The 12599-nt window shown below is 40.4% G+C and overlaps 1 protein-coding gene across 2 annotated transcripts in view; it reads left to right on the forward strand.

The window, feature by feature from the left end:
* Positions 1-12599, forward strand: part of LOC118693726 (protoheme IX farnesyltransferase, mitochondrial) — a 95785-nt gene that overhangs the window by 49906 nt on the left and 33280 nt on the right. For both annotated transcript variants that reach the window (XM_036394530.2, XM_036394531.2), the window contains exon 5: positions 12406-12476. In XM_036394530.2, coding sequence (XP_036250423.1) covers positions 12406-12476 — 71 coding nt within the window. The remainder of the gene's footprint in view (positions 1-12405; positions 12477-12599) is intronic.

Consider the following 12599-nt stretch of genomic DNA (forward strand, 5'->3'; position numbering starts at 1 on the left):
CAGTGCCAGATTATCTCCCTGCCAGCTTTTAGAAGTTCGGCTTAGTGGTCAGCAGTTTGTCTGCTAATAGGCACAACTGTTCTCCATCAGGGCTGTCTGAGCAAAACATCTGGAAATGTGGGAATTCAAAAGAAATATTGCTGGTGAAACCCAACAGAGAAAACCTGTGCAGGTTTGGAGAGGAAGCTGCCAAGCTATAAATATTTATATACTAAATGCATATGCTGGTGTGTAAATGAAGTGCTTGTAAAGCCTATGAGCAATCTTCTAAACCTGCCTTGGGTATGGTTTAGTTTAGAAAATATATTTTAAACCTTTATTTGTATGAGCATATGTTTAGACAGACCCTGCCAAGGAGTGTGACAGCAGTGGGTGCCCAGCGTTCCCCTGGGACAAGACATGTGGTGCAAAGTTCCTTTTTCCTCATGGCAGTTTTTGTTTTTCTAGTTGCTGGTCCTGGGATCACAATTGGAGCTATTTTGTAATTTCTGATTGTTTTTCAAAACTGGAATTTTTTTACATAGTGAAAGTGAGTTTACCCCAACTTTTCAGACAAGTGCCTAAGGATAGAGCTAATAAAAAAATCGTATTTACTAAATCACACAATTCTGTCAGTTGTTTTCATGATTTGTTCAGTGTTTAAATGATTAGTAAAATGCACTTAGATGTCTGTCTAATTTTAATACTTCAGTTAAGTAAGTAGGTGGGCTTAACATTACCTTCTGCAGCAGTTTTGGTAATATAAATATCTGTGTCCAGATATTTATAATTTTCAATGATTATTTTAATTTTTCCCCAGTATAACGTACAGATATAGTAACCATGTGCTTTGATCATTTTATTTCATGCTTCCTCGATAAATCATAGTTCATAAGGAAATGAATGTTGCAATTCATTTCACCACTTCATATTTAATGATTATCATCTAAGAGCATCTTGGGACTTGTCTACACAGGAACTACAACGTAATTAAATGGGGGAATACATTTAAGGACTTGCCTACATAGGAAAATTCATTTGAGTTTTAATATGATGTGCATTTTTAAGCATATTGTTTTTTTTTCTTGGGATGTATTTTATGGGTATTCTTATTTTGGAGTAAGAACTTCTTGTTACAAGCTTGTTTCGGAATTGCAAAGCTAGTATTTCTCACACACTTTCCTCACTGAAGAACTTGAAATCTGGTCAAAAGTAGGTATTTCACCATGGATTTTTGGTTGTAGAAGTATGGCAATATTTATTTGAGTTTCAGTTTGTAATGTTGGTGGGTTTTTTTTTTTAATTTTGAGAGTTTCCATTGGAGCAAACAATTTGATTTTGCAGTTCTTTTTTCGGAGGACCTAATAGCTTTTTATATTTTGATTTTTGTAAATTTTCCTTCTTCATAGGTGCATACATGTGTTGGGTGGCACCTCATATGGATCTGAGTTTGGGGATAAGCAAATTAAATTCTTTGTTTTATTGTCTACTTGCCAGCAATGATCAGTGTAACCTTGATACTGGACTTCCAGTACTTTGTTTTCTTCTTCTTATGCAGAATCTCAGGATGGTTTGGGTTGGAATGCACCATAAATCTCATCCAGTTTTACCCCCTGCCATGGTGGGGGACACCTTCCACTATCTCAGGTTGCTCCAAGCCCCATCCAACCTGGCCTTGGACACTTTCAGGGATAGGGTAGCTACAACTTCACTGGGCAACCTGTGCCAGGGCCTCCTCACCCTCACAGAGAAGGATTTTTTCCTAATATCCCAGGTGAGCCTGCCCTCTGGCAGTGGGAAGCCATTTCCCCTTTGTCCTGTCACTCCATGTCCATGGATGAAGTCCCTGTCTTTCTTTATGGATGTATCCTTACTTGCCTAAATAAAAAGTCTGATCCAGGGTGAGATACTATAATGCACTTCCATTACCACAAAAAGATTTTTCATGATTCTGGGTTTAGTTTCATGGAAAGTGAACACAATGTCCAAAACTCCCATGGTGCAGTCTGGCTTTAATGCCTTGCACAAAGTGCCTCAGTAAAGTGTCCTGCTGAATCCAAAAGTTTTTTTTCCTTTTTTTCTTGTGATTGAACAAAGCACTAGTCCCAACCATTCAGCTTTAGCAAGACCTGTGTAGTCAAAGCTTCCACATGCCTTTGGGGGCACCAACAGGAAGGAGTTGGAAATACTCCCCCCAGAAGCTCTTGGATGGATGGATACTGGCACCCAGGGGAAATCAGGCCACTGAGGTGCAAGGTTGGTTGGTTTTTTTCCCAATAGATACTCAGAAAACTTCATATTGGACTAACACTTAGCAAACAAAGGTGACATTTGAGGCACCTGGAAGACAAACCTGACAAGAATGGCATTTCCGTGTCAATATTAAAAACTGCTGGGAGTTCACTGCTCTGGTAATATCCATGGCATGAGCTTCAGGAGCCTGAGCCCTTTGGCTGGGCAGGGAGTTCCTGCTTTAATAACCCTTTTCTTGTGTGCAGTTTTGGACACTTGCTTTGATGTGGAAAAGTGCTGCTGTAACAGCACTCGTGAGCAAGAAGCTGCAGTGAGGCTGAAGGGAGCAAAAGCTACCCCTGGTTCATGTGGAAAGCACAAATTTATTCCAACATATTGATGCTCATGCAATGCTTAGAACAAGTCTTGCTTATATGTCATTATGTTTCTTATTATGCTTATATTTTAAGAATGGCCTTCTAAGATAGAGAGAGTTATCCTATTTTGTCCATATCTTTGACTGCCTTTTGGCAAAAATCCTCGTGTTGCCAGAAGTCAAATTAAAACTAATGATGTTTAAATTTGTAAGGCTTTTGAAAGGATCACTGGCACAAAATAAATAAATAAATTTACGCAAGTGAATAGGTCATTATACCTTAAAAAGAGGGGAGGTAATTTGATTTGGTTTCTTAATTGGTTTGCTAAATTAATAGTGTGTGGAATCCCTCTTAGTAACATGACTCAGAACTATTTATTTTTCAACTCCTCTTTTCAGATTGATGGGTGTGTTATCTTAGCACTTGAGAGATGCAAGCAGTACTGGAATGACAAACATTTCTCGACAGCTTTAGAAAGATGGATGGTGTGATGACCCTGCAACAGGTTTGGGTGTTTGTGCTTTCCAGTGGATCATTGTGAGACTCTTGCTTCACTTTCATTCTTAATGAGGGGGGAAGGAAAAGTGAGATCTAATTATGGGTTTGAGATGTCTTTTGTAATCTGACTTCTCAGTGTACATGTTTGTCATCCGGCCCTCAACAGAAGAGCATAGTGATGGTCATCCCCAGTTCATGGTCCCAGTTGGTGAATTTTGCTTTTAGGAAAGAAGATAGGTACTGGATTTTACTGCAAAGCTGGTGCTAAGCGATTAGCTACACCTTGGATATTTGTTATTGTATTGTTATTGCATTGTTACTTTATTTGGCAGTTCTACACATTCTGCATAAAATCATTACCAAAACAAACCTATTATAGGTAAAATCCTTGGGCTTGACCAGGATCTTTATATCTCTTCCATGTCTTATGATCTGCAGAGTTGTGATAGCCTTAGGAGGAGGGAGAATGCCTTGAAAATACAACACGGTGGTCTGCCACATCAACTATCTGTGAAATTATAAGAGAAAAAATACATTATTAATATATTGATAGCTTTCTGGTAAGTTCTATACAGATGGAAGAGAGTGATTTCCTTTAATTTGCTTTATTACCACGATTTAAAACTAAATGAAACCATTGTCATACAAATGAAGTTACAACATTGCACTCATCAATGTGCCTGGGATATTCTCCCCTAACAATTAAAACTCTTCAGTGTATTAGAAACTGGTCTCCTTTTGGATCTGGGAGCACACAGTGGAGGGAAGCAATGAGGCCAGTGCAGTGTAAATCCTGAAATGCCCCTCAGAGTTCCTTTGCTCTCTTTTTAGATCAGAGAGCAGATCAGATTTAGAGCAACAGGAGAAAGTTTGGTTTAAATTTTGTTGTAAACTCTCTCCTATAGGCTTGATCGATTCCTTAAGTGTGCTGTATATAAAAATATGACTTGAAGTTCTCCTTGATATCACCTCCTAATATTTAAAAGTAGTAATTACTGAGGAATTATTTTATTAGTAGGTTTGAGCTGTGGGTAAGTGGAGCAGGTCAGCTCTGTGACATTTGGACAATGTTGGCATGCTGCATTGCTCAGGCACATCAGTAAAGGCCTATGCTACTTCACAGCCTGGTTCACATTTCTAAACTTTTTTACTGATTCTGTTGCAGCATTCCTTCATTTCATTCATTGTGGGGTTTGGGGCTTTGAGGTTTTTAATATTTTGGCCAGAAGGAGCTGTGGATTTTCATTTTGCTAAATATGGCCAGGCCAAAGCAAATTCTCTTTCACTGATGCCAGGAACTTCAAGTATAAAAATTATTTATTTCTGAAACGAAAAGATACTTTGAACAAGCAGTTTATGTGTTTGCATCTACTGAAATAACCTCTGCCTCCCCAAAAGCAGGCAAGCCTGCTGCTGTATGTACAATGCTACTTTTGTCTGTCTTGTAAGAAGAAAAGCCTCACTAATAGGATGTGTCAGCCATGAGCAGTTAAAACCGACACATCTCCGTGTCATATAGTAGAGAAGTTTATGGATTAATATTCAGATTCCTGACAGGAAGCACATTGTGATGGATTAGTATTCTTATCATTTGAGTGACAATTTTAAAAAAGCTACTTAAAATGACCTGGATCTGGGACACATAGGTTGGAGCCAGGAGATGTGTGGAACTGATTTAAATCTCTCCTTCCAACTTCCCTGCTCTAATCTCCTGGGCAAGAGCAGAGCACAGTGTGGATGCTTGATTTTTTAGCTCTCTAGTAGTCACAGGGGACTGAAAGCAGCTGATACTGATGGTCTGGAGGACTCTTGAGTGATCTGCTCCTTCTACATTTGCCCTGCCTAAATCCAGGAGCTCAGGATCCTACTGTGTAGTTACTAGTAGAAATAAAGTCTTTGCAGCTCCTGCCTCTGCTCTCACTCCTCTGGAGGAGATTTGTGTCTCCTGGTTGACTCGGGATCTCCTGCTTGACTTAAGCACTGCATTGAGCAGCAGAAATGCTTCCCCAAGAGTTCCTCAGTAACAACTTTATTCCACCACAGGAATTTGTCTAAGCCATCTTCAGTATCAGATTTTATCTGCAGTGTTGCTCAAAGCAGCTGCACTGTGTCCAGAGGACCTGGCCTGGTGTATTTTAGGACATACAGTAACTTAAACCAGATACTGACCTTGTGCAATACCTATCTTCAGCAAAGAGATTGTTATTTGAAGTTTTGTTTGTTTTTTAAATTATACCTTGCACTCATGGCATGCAGACATTGTGACTAATATGATTTAATGCAAAAGAATCTCTTGAAGAAAATGTCTTTGCAAAGTGATTCAGGGGGATATTTTGGTAAGGCATAAAGGTGGTATTTTTTTTTTGACCCTAATAATGGTTCCTAAAGTACATAGTAATAAAATAGTTCCTGAAGACAGCATGTTACAGATGTCACATGCTTCTGACATCTATTTAGTGAGAACAATTCTTCATTAAAAACTTGTAGGGGTAGGCAACAGATGTGGGGTCATCAGAGCTCAGTTGTGGAAGTGTTTGTGGGAAGGTGAAGTTGTCCATTTTATTCCAGGGCAGCACAACACAGATAAATGTTGAAACCCATTTTTTAGCACTTTTCATTTTAAGTTGAAAAGGGAGAGCCCGACAGCAACAAAATCCGAAATAATGGGAAGATATTCAGTGCAGCGTGTCCTGCACTTGGAAATTGCCTCCCTTAATCAAGAAGGCAAAAAGCATCAATGGGCAAGTGTCCTCCTGGCAGAGGGGCTCAAGAAATGCTTGGAGAAAGGAGCTTTGTTTGTGGATCCATTAATTGTCTGCTAAATAAAAAGGACTTGATGGTAGTAAATGTATAATATTATTAGGCTTTAGCAGCTGGCCAGAAAGCATTATTCCTTCCCATGGAGGTTATTTCTCCAATGTGGATCACATGAGGTGAAGCCTTACTGCGTATCCAGCTTTCATTTCCCCTGAAGCCATGGCTGGCCTCCATGAGGCCTTGGGAATACACTAGTTAGGTGGCTCACAAAGTCAGCAGTTTTCAAGATGGAACAGCTTATAAAGGCCTGCTTTTATTTTTAATATTTCATTTTTGTTACGCTATCTTCCTAGCAAAAAATGATTTTAATGAGAAGAGCCAGGCTCATCGGTGGTCACCTGACCTGCTTCTCATTTACTAAACCAGGAGATTCATGTCTTTTCTCCCATTTCAAGCTTTGGACATCAGGTGCATTGAAAAAATTAGGTTAAATGAACTAGTTTTTCATGCACTGGTACTAGAAAACTTGATTCGAAGATGAAGACAAGAAAAAATTTTTTATATGGAGTAAAGCAGATAAAGAATTTTGGTACAAATGCCATGTTATTTAAATTACTGTTAATTTCTAGCTCCTTGCGGTAAGCTTGGACAGCAGGCCTGGGGTCTTTCCTTCTGTCCTCACTGCTCTTCCTCAAGTGAGTGCTACAAGCACATCCACACCTGCAGCGCCCCTGGTTTCTGCAGCTGGGCTTCCCTGGTTACCAGCAGTGTATTTCAGGATGTGTCCATCATCCTCTCCTCTGTCCTGACCCCTCATCACTGTGACAAGCCCCACAGATGCAGCAGCGTTAGGAACACGTTGCTGTGACACTCCACATTATCACAGCCGTGAGCTTTTCAAGCTCCCTGTAATGGCACTTGTGGTATCAGCAAAGGATGTTGTTTGGCCAAAGTGCTGAGGAAGAGGCCCAAGCTGCAAGAGCTCAGTGACCACTTGTTTTGTTGGTCGGAGCCACTAAAAGGATTTGGATGAGCTGAAAACAAACATGGAGCACTGTGTCAGGCATGCAGCAGCTCCAGCCACTGTTGCCAGTTAAGGGTACTGAAATACTAAATGCCCATGTAAAGCCTAAAATGCCCAATTCTGGGTACAGTGTCTCTGGGAATCCTTGGAAAGCTACACTTGTGAGTGGTCAAGAGAATAACAGCATCACCTCTTGAGCACTCAAAAGCAGAGCTGGCATGACAGGTTGTTAGTCTGACAGGTCAGACAGGTGTATACCAGTAAGTCTGCCTTCTCCATCCTGAAAAATCTCAAAAGTCACAAGTATCAACATTTTCTTAGCAATTTCCTCCTGTTGTATTCCCTGTACAGAGCAACGGGCTTTTAAATGCTGGGTAATAATAGGAATGTGTCTTTTGTGTGGAGAAAAAAACCAAACAAACAACTGTGTCAGATCGTTTATGTGGGAGACCTTTCCAGTTTTGTGGGACATGACAGTCTGGGGTTTAGCTGCCCTCCTCTGTGAGTAAGATTGTTCAGACTTGCATTGATCCTGTTTTTAATTAGAATCCTCTTTGAGATGGAAAATATCAGAGCAGATCTATAGTAAGACTGGGAACTTCACTGCCAGAGGGTTTTTAGATACAGCCTTGAAAAAAAAAAAGAAAAAAAGCTATTTCTAATCCTTAAAATATTTGCCTTGCTTTATTTTCATATCTTGAAGACAAACAGGTGCTGTGTGCCCTTTATGATTCTCAAATATACAATCTCCAAGCCAGCAGTCTCCAAAGCCTTCCCTTGTTTGTACAATTAGGGTGGGATTTTCAGAATCACTCAGTGTTGGTCTGTCTCTGCTCTCATTGAAGTCAAACTGCCATTGACTTCAGTGAGAATCGTGTTAGATCAGCACAAGTGCTTTTGAAAATCCTTCCCTCCACTTTTTTTTTTAGTCACATCTGTGTACAATTGAGTAAAAAGACTTCTGTAATATGCTTTAATTATTCTTTGTTGTTTTCAAATAAAAGTGATTGAAAAGAAACCAGAAGGAAACCTATAATAATCTTGACTTTGATCTTATTTACCATGAATTATATGTTATGTTTTTCTTCTCCATTTATGTAATTATATATTACTTTATGACAATGTAAGATAAATCACTGAAAACACGAGGAATAGAAATAATTAGGTAATACAGAGAGGAAGAACAGTCTCAGAGGAAAGTACTTGACACTTCGTGGTTTGGTGGGTTTCCAGTGTTGCTTGAAGCTACTTTCTTTTGGCTGAATGGGAAAAGCAGGAGACTTCATGTGAAAGGCTGGTGCTGAAACCTGCTGAATTTGGAGGCTGCATGGCCAGCTGCGAGGAGTGACTTTCTGGATGTCACCTTCCCAGGAAACTGCAGGTTATTGCCCAGGTGTCCCCAGTCTGCTCTGCCATTGTGCTTTCCACACAGTTTTGGTCCAGCTGCTCCTCCTTGGTTCATTCACCTTTTTGGTTTCCAGCATGTGTTTCAGTGGTGTTTCTGGTTAACTGTTTGCTCTTGGGAAATTCCAAAGAAAACCATAGAGAATCAGAGCTTTCTGTAGCTCAGGGGAATTGGGAGAACCGCAGAAACACCTAATTCAACAAGATCAATATTTGCAAGATTTGCCCTGTACAGCCTGGCTTCTACCTCTGGCTGTAGATATTCATTGAAGTGCTCTAGTGGGGCATCCAGCTGTAGTGGTTTTTATTTGTATCGTATTACTGTTTGCTTGGGTCCATAGCAAGAGTTTTTAGCTGAGGAGGAGCTTTGGCCATCACCTATAGCTCATCTCCACCTCCCCATGTGGTACAAATCAGGGGGGATTTTGGAGACCAGCAGGAGGAGGTGACTGCTTCACTCATTAGTGCTGAAAATTTACCTGAACTGCCCTTCTGGGAGGCCTTGAAGAGAAATATGTAGATCCAGAGGGCAATTCTGTTGGCGAAGAACACATGGAAACCTCCTTGGAATCAGGGGTGGATTTACAGTGGGAGAACCTCAGAGTTACATTGAATTAAATTGTCTTCTAATAGCAAGGTTCCATTCCATCTTTAGACTCCTGGGATTATCAGTTCTGCTGTAAATACGTGTTTAGCATTAGAGTAAGATGTTATGTCAGTACATGGCACGCTGGTTGCCTGTTTCAGCTGCTGTGGTTCTACCACATGTCATTGATTAGAGCTGGGCCAGCAGCCAGGCCGGTCCTTGATACACTCGAAATCCAAAGTAGTCCATGAAAGATGTTTATTAGCTGAAGTGTGGCAGATCTGTTTGATAAACTCTATGGCATATTGTTCCTCTTAGTGCGCTCTGTTGGTGTTTTCATGTGAACGGGACTAAAGGTGTTGGACTGTTGTAATTCAATAGATGTGATTTCTCTTGCCGGACCATGGATGGCAAATGCAGCATGTGCTCAGGGTTCCACTGGCCTAATTAAGTGAAAATTGTCAGGCCACTGTCTGGGAAACTAAATTGGTGGTCTTGGTGTTCAACACCCAGAGGGAGACTCCCCAGGGAATGGTGACAGCCCAAGGCTGCCATAGCTCAAGGAGTGTTAGGACAACAATCTCAGGCACAGAGAAAGGTTCTTGGGATGTCTGTGCAGAGGCAGCAGTTGGACTTGATAATCGTTGTGGGTCCCTTCCCACTCAGGACTCAGTTTGTGATTCTGTGAACTGATGGAAGGAGCAGAAGTAGCCTGCAGAGGCACTGGACACACTGTCCTCTTTCACTATCAGTAGTCCTGAAAGTGCTACATCAGGTAATCTGCACCTGCAAGGTGTTGTTACAGAAATCTTGGCATAGTCTTAATAAAATTATTAGTCTGTGAGCCCTCCAGAAGGTCTGAGTGCTTTGCCACCTTCTGCAGGCACTGCTGGTTCCAAGAGGTAGTTTGAAATTAGGCATTCTTTAACATTTCACATATAAACAAAGTGGAAACCAGTCTAAAGAAGCTGAAGGACAGAAAGGCTATGGGAGTAAACAGCTCTGAGCAGTAATGTGACAGCTATGCTAGGAACTGTGAGATGCTTAAGATATAATTACTCTATATTAATGAGATGAGATCTGCACAAAAAGCATGATGAACCTGCCAGAGAAATAAACCACAGAGTACTGGCTAGCCTGTGTTTTTTTTTTGTTTGCCATTGTCATGTTTTAAATGTTCATGCGTGCTGATTAAAATTTAGGTTAGGTTCTTGAGAGCTTTTGCCAAGTTTTGTCACTCAGGGCTTTTTAGATGGTGTAGATTTAACCTTCAGTCTGCCCTTCTCCCAGATACTGAGGGCAGTTTCCCAGATGCTGAGGGCAGATAATATTCTGCCATGTCCAGCTGAACTGGTGCATTCAGACTTCCTGGGGAAAAGCCTCTTGAGTGCTTCTAAAGTATTTATTTATCTAGGCTTCATCTTACTGAATTTACTGTTTGCTGAGACAGGCAGGACTCTGTTGGCCTGACATGAGATAATATGTTTGACTTCACTCTTTCATTCTTATGGAATGATATTTGAGATGCATGGCTTTTTTCATTTTTTCAAGAATATCAGGGGAAAATAATTTCAAATGGAGAGAGAATTTTGCTGAACATCTGGGAGCAAAATGAGGAAAGTTTGATAAATGACATCTTGCTGACATGGAATAGCAGCTAGCTCAGTGAAGGAATCTAGGGCATTGCAAGTAAAAGGATTTTTTTAAGTTTAGTTCCATTAGAAGTACAGTGCCATGCTGTATACATGTGCTTGACAGTAACAGATTATTCAAATTGTCAGATTTAAAAAAGCAAAAAAATTCAGTCTGAAGTCATGTAGTAGTCTTAATTTCAGGAGCAGCCATGTTTGTATACAATAGACACAGACATTTTTTGACAACTTAAGTCAGCAGAGAAAATTCTTGTTCAAAATTTATATTCTGTTCAGAGGTTGATTGCTGTATTAAATATATGGAAATATTTGATACACTAAGCATGGCATCATCAGCTTATATTGATAACCCAACTGCATAAGTTTAAATTCTTACAGGTCTTTCTTGACTATTCAACTGTTCTTCATTTTAGCCATTTTGTGTCTGAGACACATTGAGTTTAAAACTTGTACATTATTTTGATTTTTTTCCATTGCACACAGATACCTTTATGTATAAGCTTAAATACTGTCAAATAAGCAAAAAGCTCTTCACCTGCACCGTTTTAAACTGGAAGTAACTCAAGGCAGTCAGACCTTTGCAAGTAGAAATAAAACCTGGGACTTACAAAAAAAAGTAATCGTAGCCCAGTGATTTTCTGGTGAACAGACTTTAGCCCTATAGAGGTTTTTTTTTCCCCTTGTATTGCTCTACCAGTCTGATGTCAGATGTCTTTTTGTCCTCCATTTACTGTAGTTGCCTCTGAAATACAACAATGAAACAAACCATTAGCAAAACACTGAGCCGTCGGAAGCAATTGCTTGTTTCAGATCCAAGTGAGGTACTTTACTTGATCCGAAGAAACTTGTGTCTGTATCCTATAAAGGTTCTTTGTGAAACATCCAACACTTCCAGGTTAGTGTTGAAGTTGAGAAGATCTGACCTGTCCTTCCAGCATGAGTTTTCCCATAGGCCATGTTTAAAGTCAAATTGGGTTGTGACATTAAATAACACTGTATGGTGTGTTCACTCCCTCCTGCTCCAACTGGAGGCTCAGAGCAGTTCCAGTAGCATTTTACAAGAGTTGATTGATTTTGGGGTGGGTTATAGGTTCTGGCAAGGTAGGTGATACTGGAAAAACCTTACTATTTGTCTTTTAAAGACCAGAAGGTCTTCAAAGAACATTTGCAAGGACAATTTGTATTAATATAGAACTGTGATCTATATCATCATTTTCTGGAGAAAATGAGTCCCAGGGGGGACCTTCTGGCTTTGCACAACTCCCTGACAGGAGGGTGCAGCCAGGTGGGGATTTGGCTCTGCTCTCAGGGAACAAGGAACAGGGTGAGAGGAAATGGCCTCACCTGGTGCCGGGGAAGGTTCCAGTTGGGCATTAGGGAAAACGTCTTCATTGAAAGGCTTGTCAGGCTTTGGAAGGGGCTGCCCAGTGAAGGTGGTGGAGTCACCATACCTGGAGGTGTTCAGGAAACCTGTGGATGTGACATTTGAGAATGTGGTTTAATGGTGGACATAGTGGTGGTGCTGGTTGGACTGCATGATCCTAAAGATCTTTACCAACCGTAACAATTCCATGATTTTCATGTGTGTATGCAAATATATATCTAAAAGATGTGTCAGACCTGCTGAGAAAAGAACTTGGAATCAAACCATACTTCAAATTATGAACTTTTGGGGTCTTGTGCAAACTATTTTGTCCTCCAGGTGATTTTCTTTCTAAGGGGATGCCAAAAGAATCAATGAGAACTGCATAAAACCCATTTACTCTTTTACTTGTATCCTTGAACCTTTAAAAGGAGAGACTAAAGCACCTGCAGATGCAGACAGGACATTCCATGCATGGCATGTTTTCCAGTATCCTTTCATTCTGATTCTTCCTTTCTTTTTTTTAATTACAGTTCTTTGAGGTTCCGTTTGACTCAAATATGAACAGGACTAAAAACAGACCACTGGTGCGAGGACAGATCAGGTAAGGCTATGCACACCTGCTCTGGCTAAGGAGGAGTAAACCTTTTATCTATTTCCAAGTTTCTCTCCCTCTTCAGATGATGAAAAGTAGCACTTTGAGACAAAACATTTAGGAGAAATGCAC

Source organism: Molothrus ater, chromosome 19, assembly GCF_012460135.2.
Source record: "Molothrus ater isolate BHLD 08-10-18 breed brown headed cowbird chromosome 19, BPBGC_Mater_1.1, whole genome shotgun sequence".
NCBI classification, from domain to species: domain Eukaryota; kingdom Metazoa; phylum Chordata; class Aves; order Passeriformes; family Icteridae; genus Molothrus; species Molothrus ater.